Source organism: Excalfactoria chinensis, chromosome 9 (assembly GCF_039878825.1).
Source record: "Excalfactoria chinensis isolate bCotChi1 chromosome 9, bCotChi1.hap2, whole genome shotgun sequence".
NCBI classification, from domain to species: Eukaryota; Metazoa; Chordata; class Aves; order Galliformes; family Phasianidae; genus Excalfactoria; species Excalfactoria chinensis.
The window spans coordinates 13,539,272-13,565,435 of NC_092833.1; the positions used below are offsets into that span (position 1 = coordinate 13,539,272).

General features: G+C 38.0%; 1 protein-coding gene and 1 non-coding gene across 7 annotated transcripts in view; both read left to right on the forward strand.

Annotated features, from left to right (window-relative positions):
• PEX5L (peroxisomal biogenesis factor 5 like) overlaps positions 1-26,164 on the forward strand; it is a 90,500-nt gene that overhangs the window by 39,892 nt on the left and 24,444 nt on the right. For 2 of the 6 annotated variants that reach the window (XM_072344132.1, XM_072344135.1), the window contains exons 2-4: positions 9,426-9,491; positions 11,184-11,288; positions 24,831-24,942. In XM_072344132.1, coding sequence (XP_072200233.1) covers positions 9,426-9,491; positions 11,184-11,288; positions 24,831-24,942 — 283 coding nt within the window. The remainder of the gene's footprint in view (positions 1-9,425; positions 9,492-11,183; positions 11,289-24,830; positions 24,943-26,164) is intronic. The other 4 variants (XM_072344136.1, XM_072344133.1, XM_072344137.1 and 1 more) reach the window with 2 other exon arrangements.
• On the forward strand, positions 18,102-18,206 carry LOC140256479 (U6 spliceosomal RNA). Its single transcript, XR_011904746.1, has one exon. It is a non-coding gene; the product is annotated as a U6 spliceosomal RNA (small nuclear RNA).

Genomic DNA, 26,164 nt, shown 5'->3' on the forward strand with positions numbered 1-26,164 from the left:
AGGGGAACAGAAAATCCTGACCATGATGTCTACACTCAGCTCAGCCTTTACAGCTCAGCCACAGCTTGGCGGGGTTTCAAATAAGGCAGCTCCTTTGAGGAGCCAGGTAAGACCCCCCTGCACAGGGAAACACTGCTGTGTTCTCATTCTGCCAGGAGTTCTGCAGGAGGACACAGCGCTTGTCCTTCCTCTGACAGCACAGAGCTACACCACGCCAATTCCACAGGCTGCCTCACTCCTGGAAGTCCTCACTCCCTCATCTATGCCTGATGCTCTCTGGCACAGGACCCTCGGGACCATCACACACATTTCTCAGTCTTCTTTTCTGCTCATGGACATCCGGGGGATGTAATGATTCAATTCACGTTATACAAATATGCAAATTTAGTTTCTTAGAGCTTGAGATTTTGGCTCTTGTTTGGTATGTTATCCTACCTCCCTCAGTTACTCCACTGGAGCAAACTCTGGGTTGAAGCACATGCCATTGAGCCTCTCACTGCTATCACCATCTGTGACAGCTTCTTTTTTTCCTCAATTATGCTCATTCTATCTGGGCTAAAAAAAAATCTTCCACTCCTTGCCAGTCTAAGCATATGCCTATATGTTTGTTGCTGATCCAAGTCCACAATACCATCTTTCATACTATTTCGCCAGTGTCTTGTTAACATGATATGCTGTAAACTTAATGGCAAGAGTCATGTTTGGATCAAGTCTTCCTTATTTACAAGGCTTTCAAAGTGAAATAAAGCATTTCAATGAACACAAAGTTGATAGTGCTGCCTGACAGACTGACATTAGCGCTGCCAATAGAAAAGCTATGTTCTGCCTAAACCCACCAGGAGACCAGTGACTTAATGCTGGACAGCACATCAACAGTTTCTTTTCCCCTGCTGGCTCAGCTGCACCCTTCTGAGCAGAACACAAAGCCAAGAAACACAGAGATACCTTCTATTTGAAACATCCTATCTTATCATCCCCACCCCACCTCCTCATCTTGGAGGATGCTAGATGTCCCCAGACCACCTCCCATGTGTTTGTCAGCTACACCCTGGCTACAGCACAAATAGCAAACACAAGCAAGCTGCTTTCCCTTATTACCTCTCATAACAAGGACATTTATTGAGGTGGCCTGCAAGCACTTCACGGCCTTCACTCATCCTCACTCTTTAACTTGATCAAGATTTATTTTGATGTTCTAGAACTGCTCATTCTAAACGAGTGTGTTCTTGTGGAAGGGCAAACAAGCAGCGCATAGCACTGGACTACAAGAATAATACAGATTTATTTATTTATTTTTCTTAATAGAACCTCTAAGGAGAAATAACTCTGACAATAGCTGTCATGCTGCTGTCAGACAACTTAACCTCTGCAGCCAGCAGGGATCATGCCCTGAGCTATAGGGAAGTTTTAGTTTAGCTTTAACCACATAGGACAGACTGGTCCTGCATCTGACATCCCAGCTGAAGAGGCACAATCCTCTAATTAGTCCTACAACTCATCCAACGGATTTTCTATGTGCCAGAAGCCAATTCTGAAACACAAGCAGTACCATTTCTACCCCAAGAAAGCGCTAAAGTGTCACAACAAGCATAACTGATGATTTAACAATTTTCACACCTGCAATCCTAATTAGGAATTTTTGAGCATCCAGAACCTCTCTGTCAAGAAATTTATCATTACCAGCATCTTCTTACTGCCAGCTTAGAGAAAAATGTATGTAAACACCAACAAACTGCTTTTTTCCTTAATAGATGATTGTTAATATGCAGAAATAAATAAAAGAGGTAGCATTTATGACAAATATTACTTCTAACTGCATTACATTAACTTGATACAGGAGAAAATGAGCACCTGTTTAAGCCAAGAACAAAGCATATCTGGTATTAGCAATGCGCAAGCAGTAAGAAATACAGTATTGCCTTTGGGTCCTTGCAGCACAGACCCAACGTTAAACACTGTCATTGGAGTCCAAATGAACTTAAATCCATAGAAGCCAACAAGAAGAATAATATAAAAGATAATTTTTATACAAATGCCACGGATGTGGCCCATTATGCTAAAAGTGATATAGATAGGTGAATGAGCCTTTAACTGCCCAAGAAACATCTGAACGTCTGATTAGGTCCTAATTACTTTTTTGTGCCTCCATTTATTTTTTTTTCATTTTCATAATTAAATTTCTGCAGTATTAGCAAAGTTCCTTCCCCACAGTAGTAGTACACACCAAAAAATTAAGAATATCTTAAGACTATGCTCATAATACCTCAATGTTAAGAGCTTGTTTCCTGAAGGTTTCTAGACTGTGTGATAAACGAAGAGCTAAATGAAGGGATAGTAGCATAATCCCCTCCAAATGGGCTTACACGATGCTGTTAAGGCTGCTTTTGCAGCATTAACATACTTCAGATGAGATCATTCCAGGGCAGAAAATGTGCACAGAGGCCATCACCAGGTCAGGGACATTAAGTTATTCTGTATTCACACCATTATTCCACTGCCTCTTCTACTACTGCTATTGTCTGATAAATGGCAAACGGCTATTTTTAGGGAAGAAAAATAAAGGGGTAAACATATCCTACTACACTGTATTAAAAATTGAGCTTTATTCTCAACAGTAAGTACACTAAGACTCAGAAGCCTTTGTTACCAAGAACACGCAGCACAAGAGACACAGAATAAAGAATTTGGGGTCAAGGATATAGCCCAAGGCCCCTTTATCACCAAAGTGCTGTAACAGCTCTACTTTAGTTTCCATTTGTTGTAGAAAGGACTCAAATCTTTAAGTACTGGCAGAAAAGTGACATCATAAATTCAAGGGTACCTCCTGTGTCTGTTGTGGAGGAAATCAAATGTTTATTTTACAGAAAATGTTAAATGAACCCTGGCAGCATTCAGAACGTTGGCTGGTGAGAACACGGTTATTTCAAGAAATTAAACTTTAGAAAATTAAATTCAATCATAATCACCCTGACCTGTTAATTTCAAACACATCACTCAGTAAGTTTTGTTCTTATTAGCTCATATATACAGAACTAACCACAGGTCTATTGAAAAGTAACTGGAATCTGCTTCAAAGGAAATCCAGATCATACCCTTCTGCCTATTTAACAAAGAGCCAAAGATAAAGCAGAAATGCTAAGCAGAATTAAATCTTCTCATGTAACACACAAGTCACTATATAAGAGTTAAACAGAAGGCATGGATTTTGATCACACAACACTTACCCCAGCTTTGCAGAACTCAAATCCTGAGATTTTCATCCTAATCTTCAACAAGAGTTAATGCTGATGAGAACAGACTACAAACCATCTTCTGTGTCCAAGCTGTCTCTGTAAACAAAATCAGAATCAAAATAAGTTATTTTAGAAGTAGCGCTTGTTCAAAACAGTTCTGAAATGAGGCACCTAGCAAGAGACATCTGCCAAGTCATTCATTTGAATATCTTAATATTCAAAACAGTGTGGAATTTTAGCTGAATCTCGAAGCAATGGGGCATCAGAAAAGCTGCCCTCAATCAACATCAATTTTACCTTTCCTAAATGATAATACCTTTGTTCAAGGTTTTCAGAGGAAAATCATCCCTACAGCAGCATTAAGTAACAGCCTTTTTGTTTTTTCTTCCCCCATAAAACCCAGAGGAAACAACAGAAAACCCTCATGTCCAGCAGTTTTGATTAAAATTTGTTATACTCTCTGCAGTTCTGCCAGCTCTGTTCTTTGAAGAAAACCTCAGTTTCAGGATTTAAACGATCTTAAGTATCTCACAGAATTGTAGCTACCAGATATGATCAGATTAGTATGCATGCAGAGCCTTCTTTTAGCTCTGTAAGAGAGACTTTTTTCTTTTAATTTGCACTGCTTTGCCTCTTTTTCTCATCCTAAATGTCTGCCGAGCCTCTGTCCAAGCTACACAAATCATACACAAAAACAAGAGTGGGCAAGTGGGACCCAGTTCCATTCTCAATTATGCAGGTGTACAGTTGTAGAATGAATGGATTCATAATGATACCCAACTGGAGGAAGAGTGAAGTGCTTCAGCTTGCAAACACTGGGAAAAATATACATTTCTTCTATTTTCCAGGAAGACTGAGGAAATCATTTTAACATTAGAGCCTGTATCATTAAAAACCAAAACCCACACAGAAAACATGACAAACGTACATCATATTCTAGGCACAGTTCTAGTTAACCTACAGACTTATCTCTCCTCAGTGATCATCCTCTTTATACTCCACTAAAGCTAGTTTGAGATTGAAGACAGAAAGATACAAGGTACTTAGAGATAACACTTCATGCTTTTGCTTTATTAATTGCTAAACTGCTTCTCAAAACATCCCATGAGAGTACAGGAACCCTTCCCAGCAACAACAGAGTTTTGCAGAACTGCAAAAACATATCCAAGCAAAATCTGTTCTAATTGAGAGTCCTAACATCTCTATACATTTGTAACGCAAAAAAATTAGTGTTCATCTCAAGATTTGGAGCTCAAGCCATTGTCTGAGGCTAAATCAAAACAGCCATCAGTTTCATTGAGGGCTACCCTACCACTGCATCAAACTTGTTTTTAACCTATAAAGCAATTTACATAAAACAGGCTCAGGAACAGCTGTCTTGTAACCAGCAATTTGTTGTGACTCATGTTCTATATTCTGAATTTCCTGTGAAAACTATTTTTCACTCCTGGTCTTTGATAAACCTCCAGTTTTTCCAACTGAAAATTATCAGCAATCATATTAAATATATGTATATATATATATAAATAAAATAAAAAGCACGTTATTGTTTTTTTGAACTACCAGTGTTACTCAGTCATATCATCAGCTCTGTGTTCTGTCTAGCTGTGGCATTACATTGTGAAGGGCATTAACAGTAACACAGAAGTTCTCCATCAACAGATCACTTCTTGTAGCCCAAACTCATTTCAGATGAATTAAACAGATGAGTCGTTATTCTGGATTAACATCCTCGGTGTTGGAGGCAGACTGTAAAAGAACTGAAATAATTCTGATTTCTACCCCCTAAAACTCAACAAAGTGATTCTTACAGAAAAAAAGATGTAAAAGTCATGTAACCCTTAGATAGTTTTCAAATCAAATACCAACATATTTACTGGCTGTTTCAAGGCAAAACTTTAACATTTTTTTACTCATGATCCAACTTCTAGCACTGTAGTTACTCAGAAAGTAATCTGCTTCAGCAGTAAAATTTTCCGTCTCAAGGGAAGAATGTACAGACTGACAGTACAGATTCTACTGATTACTGTAGGAGATAATGCCATCAAACCTAGGTAGCAGCTTTCAGGGGCAAGGAACCCCTAACACATTAGAGAGACAGCAACACATTATGTGCTGGAGCAAATTGGTTCACGCATCTTGCACGCAGTATGCATGTGCTTAAATACTGGTGATGAATACAACTCCCAGTCTGCTTAGTTTGCAAATGATCTGAGCACCCTGAATTTCACTTGAACTAGTACTTAGAGGAATGCCTGATTCTAACTTAGTACATGCATTAGAGCAATAAAGTAATCCTGTTACTTTTCATATGCTATGACTGGGACTAGTGACACGGAATTCAACCAAGTGAACCCCAATGACTAAATATTTTGCTTTTAAGTCTTTCTGTTGAAGATGACCAAATACATTTAAAATTGCCAGTTAATAAACACAACAATTTCACAGTGTTCCTTGATGCAAACTAAGCAGAGAAAAAATAAATTCTCTAGCTATCCCCAGAAATTTTTGAAGTTGAACATAACTGTACAGGCAAAAGACTCACTCCTGTAAAATGCAGTTCAAAATCATCAAGAAATCAATCAAATAAACACTAAAGAAAAATGTTTCTTCTTATTCAAAATGGCCTTAATAGGAGATGATGCTTACATAGAAAGAAAGAGATGAGAAGCACCTTATGCAGGCCTGCAATCACAAGCAGCTACGTTATATAACCACTTCATAAAAGCATCAGAACCTTAAACAACCTCAGAACAGTTAGCTTTGTTCTGGACTTTGCTCTGAATTGCAGGCTTTTTTTTTTTTTTTTTTTTTACTATTTACAGCTAGACCTACATTGTTCAAATATTAAAACTTGTAATCCTACTGAATAGGTATGTTTCTTATCTATACTTTGAATAACATTTTCTAACTGAAATGGGAAAAAAAAAGAAACCACAACAAAAAAAAAAAAAAAACAATCAAATTCCCTGTTTTTCATTGTATTTTCATTATACTAGCCTGAAGGAATCAGACTAGTTGAGACAAAATGAGTTAATTTGACAGATGTTTGATCAATTTACAGTCATAGTATCTTACAGACAATAATTAAAGGTTTCTTTAGAGCAAAAGGGGTTCTGTGGACCTTTCACTGGAGATGCTTTGGAAGCAGTCCCACCTTTCAAAATGAGTCTGTAGGCATCAAAATGAAATAACTGCTAAAGGAAGCACCTGTAATGCAACAGTTACTGATGGACAAAATAAACCAACCAGAAAACCTAACAGTACTATTTTCAATGCAAATGTTTCTAAACCTAGAATGCAATTTAACCAGCATTTCCATTTAAATGTCAATAAGGCACAATCCAGTAAGGCTAAAAGTGAATGTTTGTGCCAGTTCCTTTTTATCAGGCATTATCTTTCTTTGTCAGTTTTCTTTATATGTAACAATTATATACACACACACACATATATATATCCATATAAAAATTGAAATCTAAATTATTCCATCAAAATGAGAATGAAAGAAGAGAGGAATCAAAGATGACTAGTACACATAGAACTCAGCTGTCACTGATTTAGCTGCTTTACTGTAAATTATTTGTTGGGCAAGTAGTACTATATATTCTTATTATAAAAATGAACAACTTGGTCACGAGTCAGAAAAGCTTAGACCACTATGAACAGAAAAGCTGATGCGAGGTTCTAAAGGGTGCAAGTACAATATTGGCTCAGGACTTAAAGCTGGTCTGCCCTAAGGACAGTACTTCCATTTCAGGACATGTATCTCATCCATATATCTCTACACCTGTCAGCTTCACTTTACCTAAAGAAATGATGTCCCCTTTATGTTAGGTATACCACACTTTGTTAAGAATGTACCAACAGCTTCAACTAAAGGGAGCTTTCTGTTTAAAAATCCATCCTGAGTGGGTCATAGAATAGCCCCACCATATGGCTTCTCGATATTTTTAATGATGTATAAGAAGCAGTACATGCTACTAAAAGAAACTTGAGAAAAGCATAGATAATGGAAAGAAAGGCATATGGAAAAAACATGAGCAGATAATCTTGAGAAAATACAAATAAAAATCTAAAATAACAACACATTCCTATATAAAATCAAGAGCTCACAATAACCTTGTGGGCACTAGAACTCTCATGGTACCACTGTCTAGTTGTGCATGCTCATTTTGAGAGGTAAACCTGTTCACATGGCATAATGTTGAAGACATACATGTCCCTTCATTTTTAAATTGCACAAAACACGAGGATTTACAGTGCATAAAAGCCATTACGAATAGGCTGCTAAATTGGTACTAAAAGTCAAATACATCAGCTGCCTGGGGAGCTGGACGGCAGCCAAGCATTCCAAATTCAACATATATAGGATCCTTATTTGTTCTTCCTCATAACATAAATGACTACAGCTACTGTAACTTAAAAATACTATTAAGGCATCTTCCATAACATTTGCTGTTAAAGTCTCTCCCCAATATTTTAAGTGTATTCTCATCTTAGCAAAAGGGGATAATATTCAAAAGAACACATCAGTACACCAAAATATTCTGGACTGAAAAGTAGAAGGTACAAAATATTCAGTTTACTCTCAAGGTAAAAGGCACAGTAAGTCCCAGGACTACTGAAATACCTGTTTCAAACCTCTGCAAAAATCTGACTGGATTTCTGAGTGTTCATAGCAAGAATATCACACAGATTCCCAGTCTTCACTTTTTCTAGTCAACTGGGAGTGCTGTGAAGTTCAATCCTTGCTGTGGTCACCTCAGCATCAGACCAAGTGAAAACACAGCTCCAGCAAAATTACTTGAAAGAGTAATTTATGTTCATCAATTATTACATGCTTAAGTCACATTTCTGGAAGACGAACCACTCATTTTATGCCAACACCACCTCTGAATTCTACCTTTGTTCCCCAGCCTCTGATTTAAGATAGACTGATTTTTGCATTTTCCAAGCATGGCACCTCCACTATATAAATATGAAACATTTGGTTATTACAGAAGTTTAAAGAAGAAATAAATAAGTAAATAAAGCCTAATACATAGAAAATTCCCAACATGTCCTTGGTTTCTATAATGTTTATACAGTATGTTGGTCAAAATGGTAACTTGGATGTGGCTTTCCAGAAGGTGAAGAGTATTATGAAAAGTTGTAATGGCCTGTATCACAATTGTTTCCATCAACACATTGCAGACAAATAGGAAATGATGAGATTCATTCATTAAGCCATAGTTTAGACGAGAAAATAACTTTATTTGCAAGTCTGCCTTATTAACTGCTTATTTAAAGACCTGGCAAATCTCAAATTGGCTGTTACAGAATTACAGGGTTAGATCTACTACAAACTGCTGTAACAGATAAATGTGTACAGCAAGCCAAAATACTAAAAACAAAAACAAAACAAAAAAAACTCCATAAAACTGAAAAAGCCCTAATAAATAAGAGTCCACAATCACATTTTCTTTTAAAAACAAACAAAAATCTTGCAGTGGTTATTGCTAAAGTTTTGAGTACTTTGAACATGGTAATAAACATGCTGAAGATCATCATTTCAGCTGGAATTCTAAACAGTAAAAAGGTTGTCCTGGTCACAGATGAACTATCCTTATTCTTTTCCAGTTCTTCTGTCTAATCACCTCATAGGTAAGGACAGAAGAATACAGAAGTATTCACTACAGCAAAGACACCAAACAAAATCTCTTACCTTAGACACCTTACAGCTAAATCTGTCTTTAATTACTAAAATAAAAAACTGGATTTAGAAATAGATTGGTCACTTGCTTTATCATAAAAATCTGATCATCTAAGCTACTCTGTAGTCTCTCTCTTTGGTTCCCAGGAGACTTCCTATTAACTTCTACTTTCTGAGCAATGTTTTCCATATTGTAGGCTGAGGAGCCAGAAATACATCAACCCAATTTTGCCCAGTTGTAGTCTTTTTGGAAGGCTAAAGAGATCCAATAAAAAAGCAGTATTGAACCATTTGCTTTAACTAGCTAACATACCACATTCACTCCTAAGAATCAGCACAAACATAAGTATTCATCAGGTTACTATTGCACGTTGAGCTATATCCACACTAAATTAATGAAACGGGTCATATATGCTACCAACCATTCCCAAGGTTTTGCAGAGTTATGTTTATGAAAGGTTAACAGCAGGCACTAATACAAGTATCATGACTCTTTTCAGGCAGTAGGTGAAACCTTGAAGAAAAAGTGGCTCTGTCTTCAAAAAAGTGACCTGACCTTTGCTTTGGTGGGTTTTTTACTCTGCAAGAAATAAAAAGCACTGCATGCTTTCCAATGCATCCTTTCTACCTGATAACTGTTTTGGTCTATCACTCAGCACAAAAGGACTAAGTGTTATAAAAATCAAGTAGCATGGTAATAGTGCTAAAGATAGCTCCACATGTCATTCAATAAAGGAGCTTCATAGATATAAAATGCATCATATGAGTCATGTACAGAGTAAATACATAATTGGCCAAGAACCTTTGATATGCTTAGTAATTAGAAGTAATTTTCACTGAATTAAATATATTTAAATTAAGTTTAACACGACCTTGCAGTTCTTTGGATGTCAAAGGCACCACAACTCCAGCATGCTTTTAACTTACTACACTTCTGCTCTGTGAATTTCTTGCAGCATGCAAAGAACTCTCTTTGGGGTAACAGGTTGCGTTGCACAAGCAAGCAAACCTATTAAGGATATGTCAATTAATAAGAACTCTTCTAAAAAACACAACAGTATGTAAAGTTTCTACATGCAATAGATGAAATGTTTCTGAAACACCATGTAGTTCAGTATAAGGAAGTTGTTGTGTTTGTGTTTTTTTCTTTTATACTGGACACTGAATACTTTGCTAGATGAAGTAGTTCGGTTATATGTTATGACAGTAAAGAACCCCTTCTGTTAATAGAGATAAGCATTTAAATACATCAAGTGTAGTGGAAAACACTACTTTTATGGAGTCAGATCCTGCAGTCTTCTCACAGCTAAAACTTCTACTGAAATCAATGGGAGCTTTACAAGTACAACAGTAAGGATGTGCCCAGGGTCACCAGCATAGCACAGTTCTGCTGCTACGCTCAATGCATGATCAGGCATCCTCTGCCACTTCAAGAGTAAGAGAAATGAGAATAGACACCTATGCAAATTCAAGAAGATAAATACCCTTTTAAAGCAAACAGTACATCTATAAAGTGTGTGGCAGATAACATTAAGGCATTTTATACTTGGTTAAAATATTAAATTAGATGTGATGTTTTTGACTCTTTTGAATATTTACAGTAACTAAAGTGCATTTTAAGAAAAGTGTCTAATAAATTACATCAAGTTCAATGATAATTTGGAAGATGCATAGCATCACCTATGACAGCAGAATTTGGCTCCATATATCATTAGCAAAAACAGAGACTTTATATTATGAAACTGTAATATAAAACATTACGTTATAATAGCTTTGGGCCCAGCCCTGTAGGTTACTTCCAAATTTAAGAGTTTGCCTCAGTGAAACACAAAGATCTGTGGCTCATTTGCAACACCAGCCTGATCCAACGTTTTAGTGGTAAATAGGTGTTCTGGAGTAACCAAAATTAAATCCAGGAGCTGATCACACAGCTCTTAGTCATTCGGACACCCTACCCTGCAAAACATCTCAATCCTTCAGATTGGCCTGGATTATTCTGGCCAGCCTTGCTTCAGCAAGGCAGCAGGAAATACTTCTGCTGACTTCAGTGGGGCAACTCTAACGAATAACGAGACAATGGCTAGACGTCACAGCACTAACTTAGAGCTCACTGCTGATTTATTGTTCTTTTTGAACAGTGTTTGCGTGTTCCACGTCGACCCAGACTTTGCCTCCTGCAGTGCGCGCCGTCTCGTGTCGCGTTGCGCGGGCGCGCTCGGGCCGCTGCTGACTCGCCCTTGTTGGTTTCCCTGTTGTAGGGAAAAGGCTCTAGGGCGGCAGATAAGGCTGTTGCCATGGTGATGAAGGAGATTCCGAGGGATGAGGCTGCAGAGGAAAAGCCCCTCCTCACTATGGCGTCACAGGTGGGCGCAGCGCGGGGCTCAGAGCACATGGTCCCGGCTGGCAGAGCGGGGCTGCGTGTTGCTGTAGCGTGGGGGAGCTGCTCGTGGTCAATAGCTTGGGGTTGAGATGTTCTCACGTTAAACAAAAACATTTTTTTCCCCATTATCTAAACAGATTCTTAGAAAGTTCAGCCATGTACCAGCAAGTTGCCTAAACCCGATTCAAAAATACCAATTTACAAAGCCAGCATTCATGCAACCTACACTTTTTTTCATATTCAGCACATTTATAGAGGAAGAATCACACAACAGTAGTACTTGGAATATCTCAGATGTCATCCCCAGGCTCCCAGTGGCCCAAGGCAGACTATTCCACTCTGTACATCCTGCTTCAGTTCCCACTAGTCACTGGAAAGACATAACTTCAGTGCACAGAGCCCCACGTGCTAAGGTGCCAGCAAGCACCAGGTGGGCTCCATACCTGATGGAAGTCAGTGGCTGAAGCACTGCCACACAGCACAGCACTTCCATCTCACTCCAGCAGTAGATCCCATTCCCCTCACAGTGTTCATGTCCATGAATGTGTTGAACACCCTACCCTGCTTCTGGCTAACTCTGATGTCTATGAACTGACAGCCCAAAGGAAAAGGATGCTCTCTTTAAGGAGCCATTTCTAATTGTACCCTTAATTGTTGATGAACAATTAGAAACTAACACAGAATGCTGCCCCTCCTTTCCTAAGTGCAAAATTTTCATTTCCTTCAACAATGTTTAATGTTGAATGTTTATGCACCATTTGTACCGGTTGTCTGTCAGTCTACTCAGCAATTGTGTGATACATTTATGAGTGAAGTGTATGTCTGTTAGTGTAATTTCTTCCACTAAATGCAAATACCTACTTCCCTGCTATGCACCAAAGGGGTGCAGAAGCCAAAAGGAAGCAGAATCCAGTGAAAAAGTGAGTATTTTCCATAGCCATCTCTGCATCATGTACATGTGATGTACAGCTCCATGACCATGTCATATACATCATTTATACCCTAACTGTCTGGATGTCATATTGTTGTGAGATGCTGTCTCTTTAGTATGCCTGTGTAAACCTCTTGTTCAGACTATTCATTCAGAATTACACGCTGGTATATTGTGGAACAAATTTAACCACCACCATCAGTGTTCACTGGGCACTTCACATGATGAAACAGATATGGTTGCTACACACAGTGGGAAATGTGCAAGTTCCAAATTGGTGTGCGTGTGTGTGTGTGCGTGTGCTTCCCCCCTTGGGAATTTCATTACATACTGTCTTGCTTCATCTCTCCGAGTACAGCTAGTTAAGCAACAAAATCTGCAAGCAAAACGCTAGGACTGAGCCCAGGCAGAAGAGTATTTGCTTTTAGAAAAGTAGATTCTCCAGAATCTTTGATGAATGAAGAACTGATCATGTCTGACTATAAAAGCAGACTGCCAAAGAAGCAGAAGCGGGATCTCAGACACAAAGAGGAGATGCCAAATCCTTGTTTGAACTGCTAAATAGCGATAACATAGAGAAGTCCCAGAAATCTTATGTTTTCCTCTCTTCTAAGAAAGTTTAAAACCATATCCAACAGAGAACAATTCAGGTAGACACTCACATTTCATTAGCTCCCACCTAAACCCCATTTGTAAAATAACCTTATTTGTTGATGAATACTCAGCATGAATTAAATTTTGACAAAGTTCCCAACTTGCAATTTATTTAATATCAGATCTCAAGGCAAATCTTCAAATAAACTGAAAAAGTACCACAGATTCCTGTGGGATTGTTCTGATATATGGCAATAGGGAATCTGAACAATCATTCCAGCATTAATGAATCTACTACAGTAAGCAGAGGGGCATTCTTGGTAATTGAATAGGCCTTTCAGCACCTATTTTCTGCGATTCTATCTCAATTATTTTCAGTGAAAGTTACTTTATTGCTAAGAAAAGGCATTCAGTAGTTGCCAGAGTTAATACTTTCAAGCATCAAGAGAGAGCTTTCTATACTAATGAGATTTTGTAGAATATAACTCTATACTAAGTCGCTGTCTCTCTTTATCTTTTAAAGATAATTCAGAAGAGACTGGAACAAATGAAAAGAGGCATTTTTGGTATGAATAAATCTAGACAAAAGTGAAAGCACATTTGTTGAAAGTTCAAAAACTAATGGAAAGTTACGCTATGAACAAACATTCTGCTAAGCAAAGCTAGGATATTAAATTATCTTATGCATAATTTTCTCATTTATAAGACATACACAAGAAAACCGTGTATATAAGTTTGATTTCAATTCTCAAATGTTTTTGTTTAACCTCTACACAACTTTTTAGTCAGAAGGAAAAATAAAAGCACACTTCCTAACAACTTAATAATGACAAATTTAAACCTTAATAGTCCCTGGCAACAAAGTTTGATGGTACAGTCCACTACAAATTCCCAGTTTGCCACAGGTCAGTGAACTTCAAAGGAGCTGATTCAATAAAGTACTTTGATCCACATTTAAACTTCAAAATACGATAAGCTGCTTTATTGAGAAGTAAAAAGTGCATGATATAATGCACTGCCAGCCTGATTTTAAACAAATAAACCTCAAAGTGTCATGAGTTATTTGTTATGTATTCATTACACCTAATTTAGATTCCTCAACAGAACTCAAATCAGAAAGCTACTGGAAGTGAGAGCCCTTTTAAGGTGATAGAAGGAAATAAGACCTGCAGAAGGGGATTCATGTCCAAGATAATCCTGGGGCAGATATGCTGTTATTACAAAGTAGACTGGGTGTCCATGAAAAAACTCTCCAACAGGAAAAAAGAAATGCAAATGCTGTACTGGAAGTTATCCCAACTTCTGTTTATAGCTGAAAAATAGGGAGAATCCAAGAGTCACCAAAGCTGCAGAAGACCTCCAAGATCATCCAGTCCAGCTGCCTACCTACCAGCAGTCCACTAAACCACATCTCTTAGTACAAAATCTAAATGTTTCTTGAAGACCTCCAGGAATGGTGAACCCCCCACCTCCCTGGGCAGCCCATGCCAGTGCCAAACAACTCTCATAGTATAAACTTAAAGGAGAGAAGAAGAGCTGTCTGCTTACTGCAGACATTGCTCAGTATAAAACCCTGATATTGACACTTATAATTTAGAAAGTTAACCTACAGAATGCTTCATTTTAGAATTTGAACTGGAAAGCAGAAGTTAAAAGAGCTGAAATTGCATTATTTGAATAAAACATGCTGAAGTTCAGCTTATCCCATAAAAAGTATAGGCTACGACACAAGCATTCCATAGAGAGATGTTTCATCACTATACCCCTATACATCAGAACCTAAAGATACTCAAATATTTCCAGTACCAACATTCCAGTTATTCAGGTGTGTTTATTTCTTGTGTTTGTTTGGCTGCTTTCTTGTTTGTTTTCCTTAAATGTAATACATAAACTGACAAATGTTTATAGAGGATACAGAATAGAGATACATAAATCACTCTGTTATTAGTAAATTGAAACATGTATCAAGAGGTCACTATATGAAATTGCATAACAGTTCTCAATACAGAAGTTAACAGACCTACCTGTTCAGAATCAATCACATTTATTCTAAGCCTCTTGGCATTAGGGTTGCACTGACTGACTTCAAACGCTTACTAAATAACATCAGAACAGAAGGGCAAGGAGTTGAAGTGAATGTAATGACTTTCTTTTCTACCTATCTCAAGCAGAAATAACTTCATTTAAGTAATTCATATGCACCAGTGCAAAAAAAAAATCATCCCAATTTTAGGAAATTTCAATAGTTAACTCAGGACAGCAATAATCACTGTGCATTCCTATCTGCTGTCTGAGAACAGTGGCGATTGTTTCAGTGATTTCTGGGGGACTTGATCTGTGATCATATTTTTGTATTCCTTTTGTGGATTAAAGATAAACTAATTAGCAGTGTTTTCTATACATCTCAAACCAGTCTAGATTGATCTATCATGAATAATAATACAAGCACAATAAAGTACAAAACATGTAAATGCATGCTTAGCAGTACAAATATTAATTAGTTCTTTACCTCCAAGTTAAACATTGCTTAACACTTTGCTTTTAGGGCAGTATGTATAATTTCGGTGGAAAAATTCTCATGAGTATAGTAAAGAAAGTTGCCTTGACAGTGTGCTTAAGAGCCATAAATTGGCTGCTTGCCTGAAGTTATCCAAGTTTCTCTGTCACAAATTAAACATATTTTTCCATGAAATAAGTTTTACCATGGGACTTTATAGTGTAATTTTTTTTCATAAAACAAAGTTTATTATACTGTGTAGCATTTTAAAGTGTGCTACAACTCCAAAAGCACAGAAAACTGGGCAATATTATTTATAAATAACGCATTATGCTCATTTAACCTTGCTTTTTCATATCAGTTTTATGAATAGGAACTAATTTCCATAAATTTGTTGATTCTTCATAAATAGTGGGAGTAAAAATATACCATCCTTTTAAAGAATTGCAAACCATGTATTTACAAGTGTTCTGTATGCAATTCATTTGTTATTTGGGCAATGAAATTGTTATACTGCTCTGAAAGTTCAAAAAGTCATAAGCACCTTTCAAACTGCAAACATTTCAATTTGCAAATAAAACCATTTCAAAGCAAATACATGCCATGACGTATGGACAGCCATAACATAACATACATGTGGACAACCAGGATAACTTAAGAGGAAACGAGGATTTGATTCCTATGCCTGTCCATGGTAATGCATACAAAAACATGGATTCCATATATGCTACAGAATGCCACATGAAAGAAAAGGAAATTTGGTGTGATTTTAAAATAACTACAGCCTGTATTCAAGGATAAAGTGTAGGTACAGTAACTGATCTGTTTTACGCACAGGTCAAGTACCAAAGCAGACACAGGTCATTCTCAACACAGTTTTAGATCAGTAAGAATAGCATGATCTTCATCAAAGTGACGCACAATAAGCCATGGCTATTTTTGATACTGCTAACTCTCTGAGTTGCTAATATCATGAAAATCTAGTCTTAAAAAAGCAGGTGTACATCTTTCATCCAGCCTGACATTTGATAATGCTTCCTGCTCAGAACAGTGCACAAAGCTGAACACAATGCACAAAACCTCCCAAATTCATCTGTGGATCGCTCATGATTCACAAAGCACTAGCACACACAGCTCAGTTCAATATACTAGCAGATGTCTTTCAGATAAGGAAAAAACATTACATAATTTCCTACTAATTTGTAAGCAATCATTGTCCCAAAGATACTGTGAGGCTACAAAATACCTGCATTATGAGTGAAACAGGACTTCTCCAGTTTGTCATTTCTTTAAAAGCTCTCACAAAGTCAGACTGCTTCTCTGGCTGGAGTTGTCACACAACGAAATCCCAATGAGTGACACAGGAAGAGGCAGCTCATGCTGATAGATCCTATTTGCCCCTTATAGTTACTGTCATGGCACTTCTGTGCCTCCCGATGTCTCCCACAAAAGAGGTTTCTCTGGGGTTTTCTCAACAGAACACTTTTGACTCCATAGCCTGCTTGTTCTGGACCAACCTGCATTTACTCGGTTGAAGTGTCCAATCTGTTAATCCCTCACTTAACCAGCAGGTCATTTTAGGAGTACAGACTAGACATTACCATAAACTAACATCAACAGAAGTCATTTTAAAGGAATATTTTGCAATTTGTTTTCTTTAGAATCTATGTTAAGAGTCTCTAAGCATCTGTGCAAATCAGTTTTGTCTTTGACCACACCTGTAGAGTGGCTCTCCACGGGGAAGAACTGGAGTATTGGAAAGGGGTGAGGCCAAAATATATATCACATGGTGACAGCACAAAGACATTGCATAAGTGAGGGTACACAAAATCTTTAACACTCAGGAAAAGGAAACAGCAAACAGCTTCCCTTACCTTTAAAGTGCACAGAGTATGTCGATATTAATGCAACAGACTTATAATAACTAACATTTTTATATGAGTAGGAAAGGCCAAACTGTCAGTCATGATCAAAACATGAATACAACATCTTTTATCCCTCTCCCTCGTGGCTCTAATCCAGCAAGGCAGTAAAGTGCATGCTTAACCTTGAGTTTGGTAGGACACGTGTAAGTGGCTTGATGGAGAGAGGCCAAAAAAACAGGAGCCAGATACTATTCCCAAATTTGGCAAGTGCTCCCTTTTAGATTTTTTTTATCCAGACAAAGACCAGAGGGAAAGAGATGGGGAATTGTGAGATACTTAGTCCTACACTGCAGCTACACACCATCTAGGTCAGAACTGACAAACACAGATAGAATGCTACTGCGACACAGCAAACATGACAATAGTTTTCACCAGTCAGCACCACTGCTGTGTATGAAGATGCAACATAAACATGTTATCATTTATTGATTTAGATATCAACCACGAGCTTTAAACAACATTGCTTTCACGTGAATTTAAGTATCCAATATGGTGTCTATAGTAATATTCCCACAGCTTCTCAGCCTTCACACAAGCTCTGGGTCAGTCTGGGGCATTATGCCCCAAGGAATCGCTGGGCTTCTGTGATTTCAGGTAAGATATTGTCACTTCTGATTCATAGGCCAGCACACACACTTCCTACTACTTAGCAACGGAGTAGCAGTTATCACCTGCCAAGCAAGACTAGTCTTCAGAGAGGCAGCAACACCAAAGTGCTATTTGCAGGAGGGCAAAACGAGCTTGTTTCCATTTTAGAGCTACCCACAATTCATGCTAGGTAGAAGTCAGTTACCCTGTATGCCATGTATATTGATCTGTTCCTGTGAAAACCAAATATTTGGCTGCAATGTCAGTTTTGCTAGGACATAAATTCACACTAGAGTGACACAGAAAAAATTAGCATGACCCTGGCACAAGGATAATGCAAGAAGTCAAGTAGTTATCACACTTACTGTATGATTGTGAATAAAACTGTGGCTGCTGGTGGTGTAATTTTTCCCTGTGAAATACTTATAGACATGCTAGAAAAGCGGGGGAAGAAAAATATAGTTCATGCAATTTCAACTTCTAGCATGAAACTACTGGTTTTGTCAGGATGTCTTTTTCAAGCCTCCCTCTGAGAAAAAGGGGAGGGATCCCACTACTTTTCCTGCCAAGATAATGATCCATAGATACAGAACTTCAATTTATGCTTCAGTAAACAACCACCTCAAATTCTAGATCTGGTTCCAGCTCACCAATATTTAGAAATAACTAATTAATGGAAGAGAATCCACAGAAATTGCTTGTTTCCCCTTAACTTTGTGATCACCACTAAAGACCGTGGTGTGCTAAATACATGAAGAGAACTTTCACGGGCACTATCAAGAAATTGTTGCTTTATATATAAATATATAATATAAATTATTAGCAGTTGAAGCTAGGTTAAAATCTAAAACATCAGTATAGCATTGAAACTACTACATCTAGTTCACTTGTCTACCTAGCCTCACTCAAGTAACAGACAAGTAGTTAACTCTCATACGAAAGTTCCAAAACACGGCTTTTCCTATAGAAATTCCAAACTAAAACATTCCTTTTTCTCATATACTGACCATTCATTACTATCCCCTGAGATTTCTAAGACAGATCATTCCACTGGTCCAGTTCACAGCCCAGTCACTCTCCCCAGGACACTGAGTGGGCAAAAGCCATCAATGTCCACTATCACATCTGCTGCTGAGCTGCACAGGGAGTTACCCAGTTGTAGTTTGGGGCTTCCTAAATTTCTTCCTTGAGCAATTCAAGTGATAAAACTGGTAAAAATCCCATTCAAGTAAACCTGTACAGCTAATTAGAGCTGAGTTTTTAGGTGCTTGTTGAACCAGTCCTACTAAATTAAGCTCCATAAAGAATGGGTGGAAAAGCCGAGAGCCCCTGAGGAAGGGCCTAAATAAGGCAGACAGCACTCCCTCTGGAGTTGCTTTTCCAGTCATCTCTTTCCCTGTTGAACATGGAGGGAATGCAGGCATTCAATTTAAGAGAACTAGTTCACCATGTGCTCAAAACAAAGATGCTAGTTAGTTGCCTCTGCCTGGCTGGAACCCCACAATTTAGCTCCTAAATCATTTATCTTAAAGACTGGCATTATGTTACGCTCTGTTAATACTAAAGGGGAAAAAAAGAAATAAACAAAACAACATTTATGGTGTACTGCAAACAGATCAACATCAGAAACACAGAAAAAGAGGATCTAAAGACAGTACATTAGGATCATACCTTACTGACAGCCTGAGCACGTACTACTCCTCAATGTGGTGCAGAGTGCTCCAGAAAGTGAGAACAGGCAGAGCACCTGCAGCTATGAGCAGGACAGGCAGCACAGCTGAACATCAACTGCACATGTAACAGGATCTTGGAGCTGTTCCCTGCAGCTGACCCACTGAGCACCAAGTGTGCTCAGCTCCCTCCACTCAGCCAGCAAACTCAGCTCCCCTGTGAAAACCTTTCACAGCCCCTTTTCATGCCACAGACCCGCTTCCTCCCAAACCCAGCTTTTCTTTTTTTTTTTTTTCTTTTTCTTTTTTTTTTTTCCTTTTGCAAAATCAGGCTATTGTCTAGGGATGTCATAAATCTGTTTTCACAACATACACTGCAAACTGAGAGCAAAGCAAAACCAAAGCCTCCACAGCTGCTGTACAATACACCATTTCACCTTTTCTCCTGCAGAATATGTTACAATACCACCACCATTAGCACATGAGAGTCACCTGCATTAAAACCACGCACCAGAGGACCCAGGGATGGGAAATAAGTTTTCACAGGAGAGCAGATGAATGTAGGGCAAAGAAGGAGCTGGACAAGTGACTGGTGGAAGCTGAGACCAGGCTGCATATTTGCTAGAGAGAAGAAGAAAAGTGCCCTCATAGTTACATGCCTTTTCAGTGAGACCACCACTCCCCCTCTCCTAGAGCAATACCTTCCCTCCAGCTCCTGCACACATGTATTCTAATGCACTCATGACTTTATAGAGCTTTTTGATCCCAAACCATCTGCTTTATCCCTGCCCATCAGACCAATACATACCTGTCACCACTGTGGAGCGCCCAGAGATGGACCATCACAAACCGCCATCTCCTTTCCTCACAGCCGCTCTGGGGACAGCACGAAGAGCATAAACCACACCTGAGTAACGAGGAAGGCAAAATCCATCAGTGCAGGCAGCTGTGAGAAATAAACTGTCCTGATTTGGGAATGCAGCTGTGGATGAGGTGGCAGGGCACAGAAAATGGAGGTCTGGGGATTCCCCTCAGTGCTCCCGGCTGCTGAGGTGAAACTGCTGAGGTGAAACGTTGCATCTGCAACCTCTGGTGCAGCGCTGACTGCCTTCAGAGAAGGCCTCTGTGTCTCAGCTCAGTTCTGTGCAAAATAGCCCTCGCTCTGAATGCATGTAAGGAATGAGGCTGATATTAGCCATCAAATGACACTTCTGGCTCCCCTTATGTCCCTCCCAAAGCACCAGAGCTCACAGATAGGCTTTCTGGAACATGAAGGGAGAAAAGGCGGGTTTTTCTGTGGTGCTGGTCAGAGCCAGAAGTCGGTCATGTAAAACTATCTGAATTTAGGAGCAGCATTGAGATTCTTCACATTGTTTTTGGTTGGAAACATCATCCTTCACAAATTTTAGACACGCTTCAGCTAAAGGCATGTTTTTAATTAAAATAGATTTTGTAAAGAAAAACTAAGTTCTCCGAGACAAGATGAGAATTTACGGTACTCACTGGCTAAACGAGTGCTCAGAAATCAATAATTTCACAGGCTGAGTCTACCCAGCTTGGCGCCTGTACAAACACCACACAGATCAGTGCTGTGCAGCACCAGCAGCTCCTGCTCACAGCACCACGGGATGCCGGTCGGCTTCCTTCACTGCCTTTGCTTCTCTTATCTGCAATGTAGAGATAATTCTTCTCAGCTCCATGGCGCTGCCAGGTTTGATTCATGAATGTTTTAAAGCATTCTGTGATACTCACCCTGAAAGGTGCTTGAGAACCATAAATTATTACTTTAATATAGATAATAATTTTCATCTCATGAATGTTTTATAGCACTACTCCAAATTCATGCCTGATAGAACTCTAATAGTTGAGTAGAGTGAAAACAGGGATAAATTTGGTACGATATATGAGACAGCAAAATGAAATTCAATGTGTGAGATTGAGGACTCACCAAGGGGCATTGCATACACAGTAATGTCAGAAACCTGATTCTCTGCCCGCTTACATACAGCAAAAACATCAGCTAACAGCAGTATTTAACCTTTTGAGGTTTGTTCCATCACAAAACACCTGTTTCACATCAGAAACATAGTTTTCTAAAATGTTGCATTGCCATAGATAAGTAATTTCTATGCACCAAGAATTCGTACACTTGATCCTGTATTTGCTTTCATGTTTCAACCTCAATACTTCAGTTGAAAGCACACTGTTTTTCACAGGAACAATCTTTTTAATAAGGCACTCCTACAACTTTCAGTCCTTAGTCATGAGAGCATAAGAGACAAGACTGGGAGGGATCTTCTGGGTCACGCTCAACTTCTCAAAAGCAATCACATCATAAGCAGCCACATATGTGAGACTTGCTGGAAAAGCTAGGTTTTTTGTCTCACCCTCTAAAACAATTCTGTTTATACACTTCACTGCTGTTACACTTAGATTCTTTTAATTTACAGACCGAATCTCTTCATGGCCAGCTTAGATCTCTTCATTCTTGTGCCAGCCTTTTTATAGCTGAAATAGATTTCCTCCTCCAAGGTCATCCAGCCCCTATTCTTTATATATACAAGAAGAAAAACTGTATTCCTACACAGTCCTCATTTTGTTAGGCTGAGCAAGTCAGCTGCTTTTAGTCTCATTGTAAAATACTTTCTTTATCCCTCTGATAATCTGTGTGGCCCATCTCTGATGAATTTAGTGTACACATTCATGTACTGAGAGAGTCAGAGAACCTGTTTTGGTTTTTTTTTTTTCAAATTAAATAAAAACTCTGCAAATGCATCACAAAGAAGACACAACTAAAATTAAATCTCAGTGTCTGCTGGCAAAGCTGATTATGAAGAAGTAGATGTCACCCTAAATCCTTCGATTCGATGGAAAAATTTTATCAAGGGACTTTGAACAATAATTCTGGTTATCGTACTAATGAGGTCCTTTGGCTGAGCTGGTCTCTCTTATATAAACAGCATAATAAAGAAATGTGCTAACCAGCTTTGAAAAGGAAAAGACAATAACAATAAATGGTAGACATCTGCTATTTCACACATCAGTCAAAGCAATGAGAACATGAGATTGGTTTTATTTCATTCTCCTTTTCCTTCATGATTGTGATTCTCAGGATTACTGCTGTTCTTCCCACAGTTTATTCTCAGCTCTGCCAACATGTTTGGGCAGTGAATTGCCTCTGCAGTTAACAGTTTCACCAGTGCTGCCAGTGAGTGATCCTGGCTGCCTTGCTACTCGTAATTTCTATTCATTTCTTCCTTTCCTCATTCTTTCCTACTAAAGAAAATTTCTATGGAACTTAATAGGAAAGATAAGCATTTAAATTGTACACAGTGATGTGCCCTACTGATATACCTGCATAGATATGGAAAGAGTACTTCACATGAAGTTATTACCCCCCCTCTCCAAGCGATGTCAGATTTTTCCTTACGTTGGTAGCTTAGCAGAAAATAAAGACACAGATGACTCAGATCCTTTGACAATCTTTCTGCTGGACGTTTTGCTCCCCAGAATATAGTGAAAAGTGCAGCAGCTGTTACTGATGCTTCATCCTAGAATGGAAATACAGAAGTATTCGAGCAAATTTTACTTATAATTGATCATAAGCCTTTAAAATACTGAAATTAGTTTAGTCAAGTATTAACCAGGCATCCACCCTTGTTTTTTTCTACCAACAGATCAACAAAGGACAGACAGAAAAATGCATCCATAGAGATGTCCTAAGTCTTTTTAAGTCTTAAATACAATTACTAGATAAAAGTATACAGCTAAAGATAACATGGACAAAGTAGAGCCACCTTTAAAGTTGTTTAGCTGGTATAAAAGTAATTTCCAATCAAGCTTAAAATTTACCAAACTTGAAACAGTAACATGAGTGTTCAGTGCAGATAGTTATAAAACACTGATTAATTTCCCTTATAAGGTTTAGCATGCAGAATTCGAGTTTGAGACAGTATCACTGCCAGATTTCTTAAGTAAGTGCCCCATTTCCACATTCTGCTACACACAGTTGGGCAAGCAATCATTCATCTGTCTTCCATGTTAATCATATAAATTGATATTTCTGTACAAAATCCTAAGATTCTGGGCAAATAAATGAGTGCACACATTATGCAGCCAGCCAGTCTTAGGTACAAGCTTAAATGTTTGACCTATCAAAATTATGGACTTTTTATTTCAAAAGCCCTAGTATTTCCTCACTATATTGGAATACAAAAATCAAGTAACTAACAACAGTGAACCTAAGCTGTTTTGCCGTAGTAACTTCAGTGGCAATACCACTATGGTAGCTAAATACTAGTAATTAATAAACATCAAATGAGGATAAAGGAATGCCTTTTAACTTTCAGTTTTTCTCCATATTGGCATCCTCAATTTAAAAGTTCAAATACACATAAGAGAACAGTTGGATAACTCAACAACAGCAAAAAAGCAAACAGAAAGGATTGGAGGAGAGGAGAGAGGATTACAGTAAGGCTGAAAGAGCTCCAGATGAAAGTAACAGAGACAGAGACAATGTATTCATATTATTACAATGAAGTCAATGCAGGGCACACCATCAGTTGTCCATCCAGCTCACCTTTGGGCTTGATCTTTCAGAGCATGACAGTAAAGATCTTTATTTATGAGACCATTTTACTACTAATCTTTTAAAATACTTAATACATGGAAAGCCTGTAATATGGAGATTTCTTTTATGTAATGGAAAACCAATGCACACCTTCAATTACAATACAAAAAGGAAAACTACTCATACATGCAAACTGTATTATGAGTCAGAACTCATGCAGGAAGTTCATAAATTCACCAGGGACCGTCTACCATCATTCATATGTCCTTGTATTGCAGAGAAGTGTTTTCTGTCGCAGCAAGTTACTGTTTAATGGGCTAATGCATATTGTCTGGATGGAATGTTGTTGAGGAAGTTGTGGGGAGGCATGATACTGGTGGGAAAAAAAAAGACTGCTTCCAAATACTAGAAGGGCCCTGCTTAGTCTCCTAGTGATAGAGAAGGCAACTTCACCCATTGGTTTGAAGGAAGCTACATCACATCTTGAATACTTCAGCCCCATAAGCAAGAGTATGCAATAATTGCCGTGGAATATAATAAAACAGAAATATATATATATATATATATGTATGTATATATATAATATATATATGCATATATTAAGTTTGGAGCTATTTGTGCATCTCCTCATTTCAATCCCTTACTCACTAACAATCCAAAATATAGCACAATATTGTATAAAACTGTTTCATTTCTTTAACCCTGCAACCCAACACAGCGCTCTGTGACCCTGAGTTTTTTTGTTGCTAGCTAGTGAATGAGCAACAAGAAAGCAGACCCCTTCTGAGTCCCTCCATTGATGACTTTCTCTGTGAAACTAAACCAGAAGCTGTTGCAAGGCCTGTAACTTCAAATACTGCAGGTAAAAAAATTTCTGTACTATCCCTCAATAGAGATTAAAATAATTGTTTTCATTATTGTGCATTTTGTCAAGTGATTTCATTAAGTCACTTAAAAAGATTTGTTACCATTTGCACAAAATTATATACTGGAACTATAATTGATTGATCTATTATGTGAAAAAACGCTGATCATCATTTTTGAGGTCAAATCTGGTGTGATCCAGATAATACAGTGTGAATCCTGAAAGACTTAAGAGAAATGTAGTACCCTGCAGAAGTGCTTCTAGAAGTTGGTCATATTCTATTCAAAGCATTTAAGCTGACTGACAGCATAAAGTCAATAGAATTACTGTGTTCTATTGCTATTTATACAGCGACTCGCCTCGTTAGAAACCATTTAATTAAAATCTATATACATTCAAATTGTTAAAATGTCTAAATGACTAATTAACAGATGCATGATTATCTCCACATCTAATTGTTATGTGTCTAAAGCAGTATATGAGTTCTAATAACAAAACTGGAACACTGAATTAAATGAACGCTTGTAAATGTCATTTCCTTTTAGGTAGCTAAAGACATTACAGAGATGAAAATAAATGGTTCAGGTTGTTTAAGACTGTTGTTTGTTGTAAAACAAAATATCCCCTTTCTGTATCGACTCCTCTATCTGCCATGAGTATCAGATGCATTTAATAACAAAATCAAAGCTTTTTATTCTACGAAGACTAATGAAATTTGGTGATTTCCTAAGAACATGGATAAAGCACTACAAGAGACAACACTAATTCACCTGCCAAAAACACCACCCCTACAAACTGATAATGAAGAGGAAGTATTCCTGTCCTTTACATGCTAAATAATTTCAACTGTTACTCTTCAAATAACTCACAAATGAAAAACCCAGACTGAAGACTGGCTTACATACAGATATAATCTTTATAAGTTAAAGCAATATATTTTATAATTACATGCAGTATTTATCCTGAAAAGGACACACAGCAATGAATGTAGACACAGTTAATAACCATGAACTTATTCTTTTTTGACAAGAGATGTTGGCCAAATTTGAGGCAACAGAGATTGTTTCCAGGAGGAAAAGATTACATTACAGTCTTCTATATAGCCTTTTGCACCTTGTTTCTTTCAGTACAGCAAAACCCTTAACTCATGATTTAGATCCACAGCTCTCTTTTTGTTAGGATCATATTCTCCATGCTAGAGCTAGCTCTGTTTGTGGCT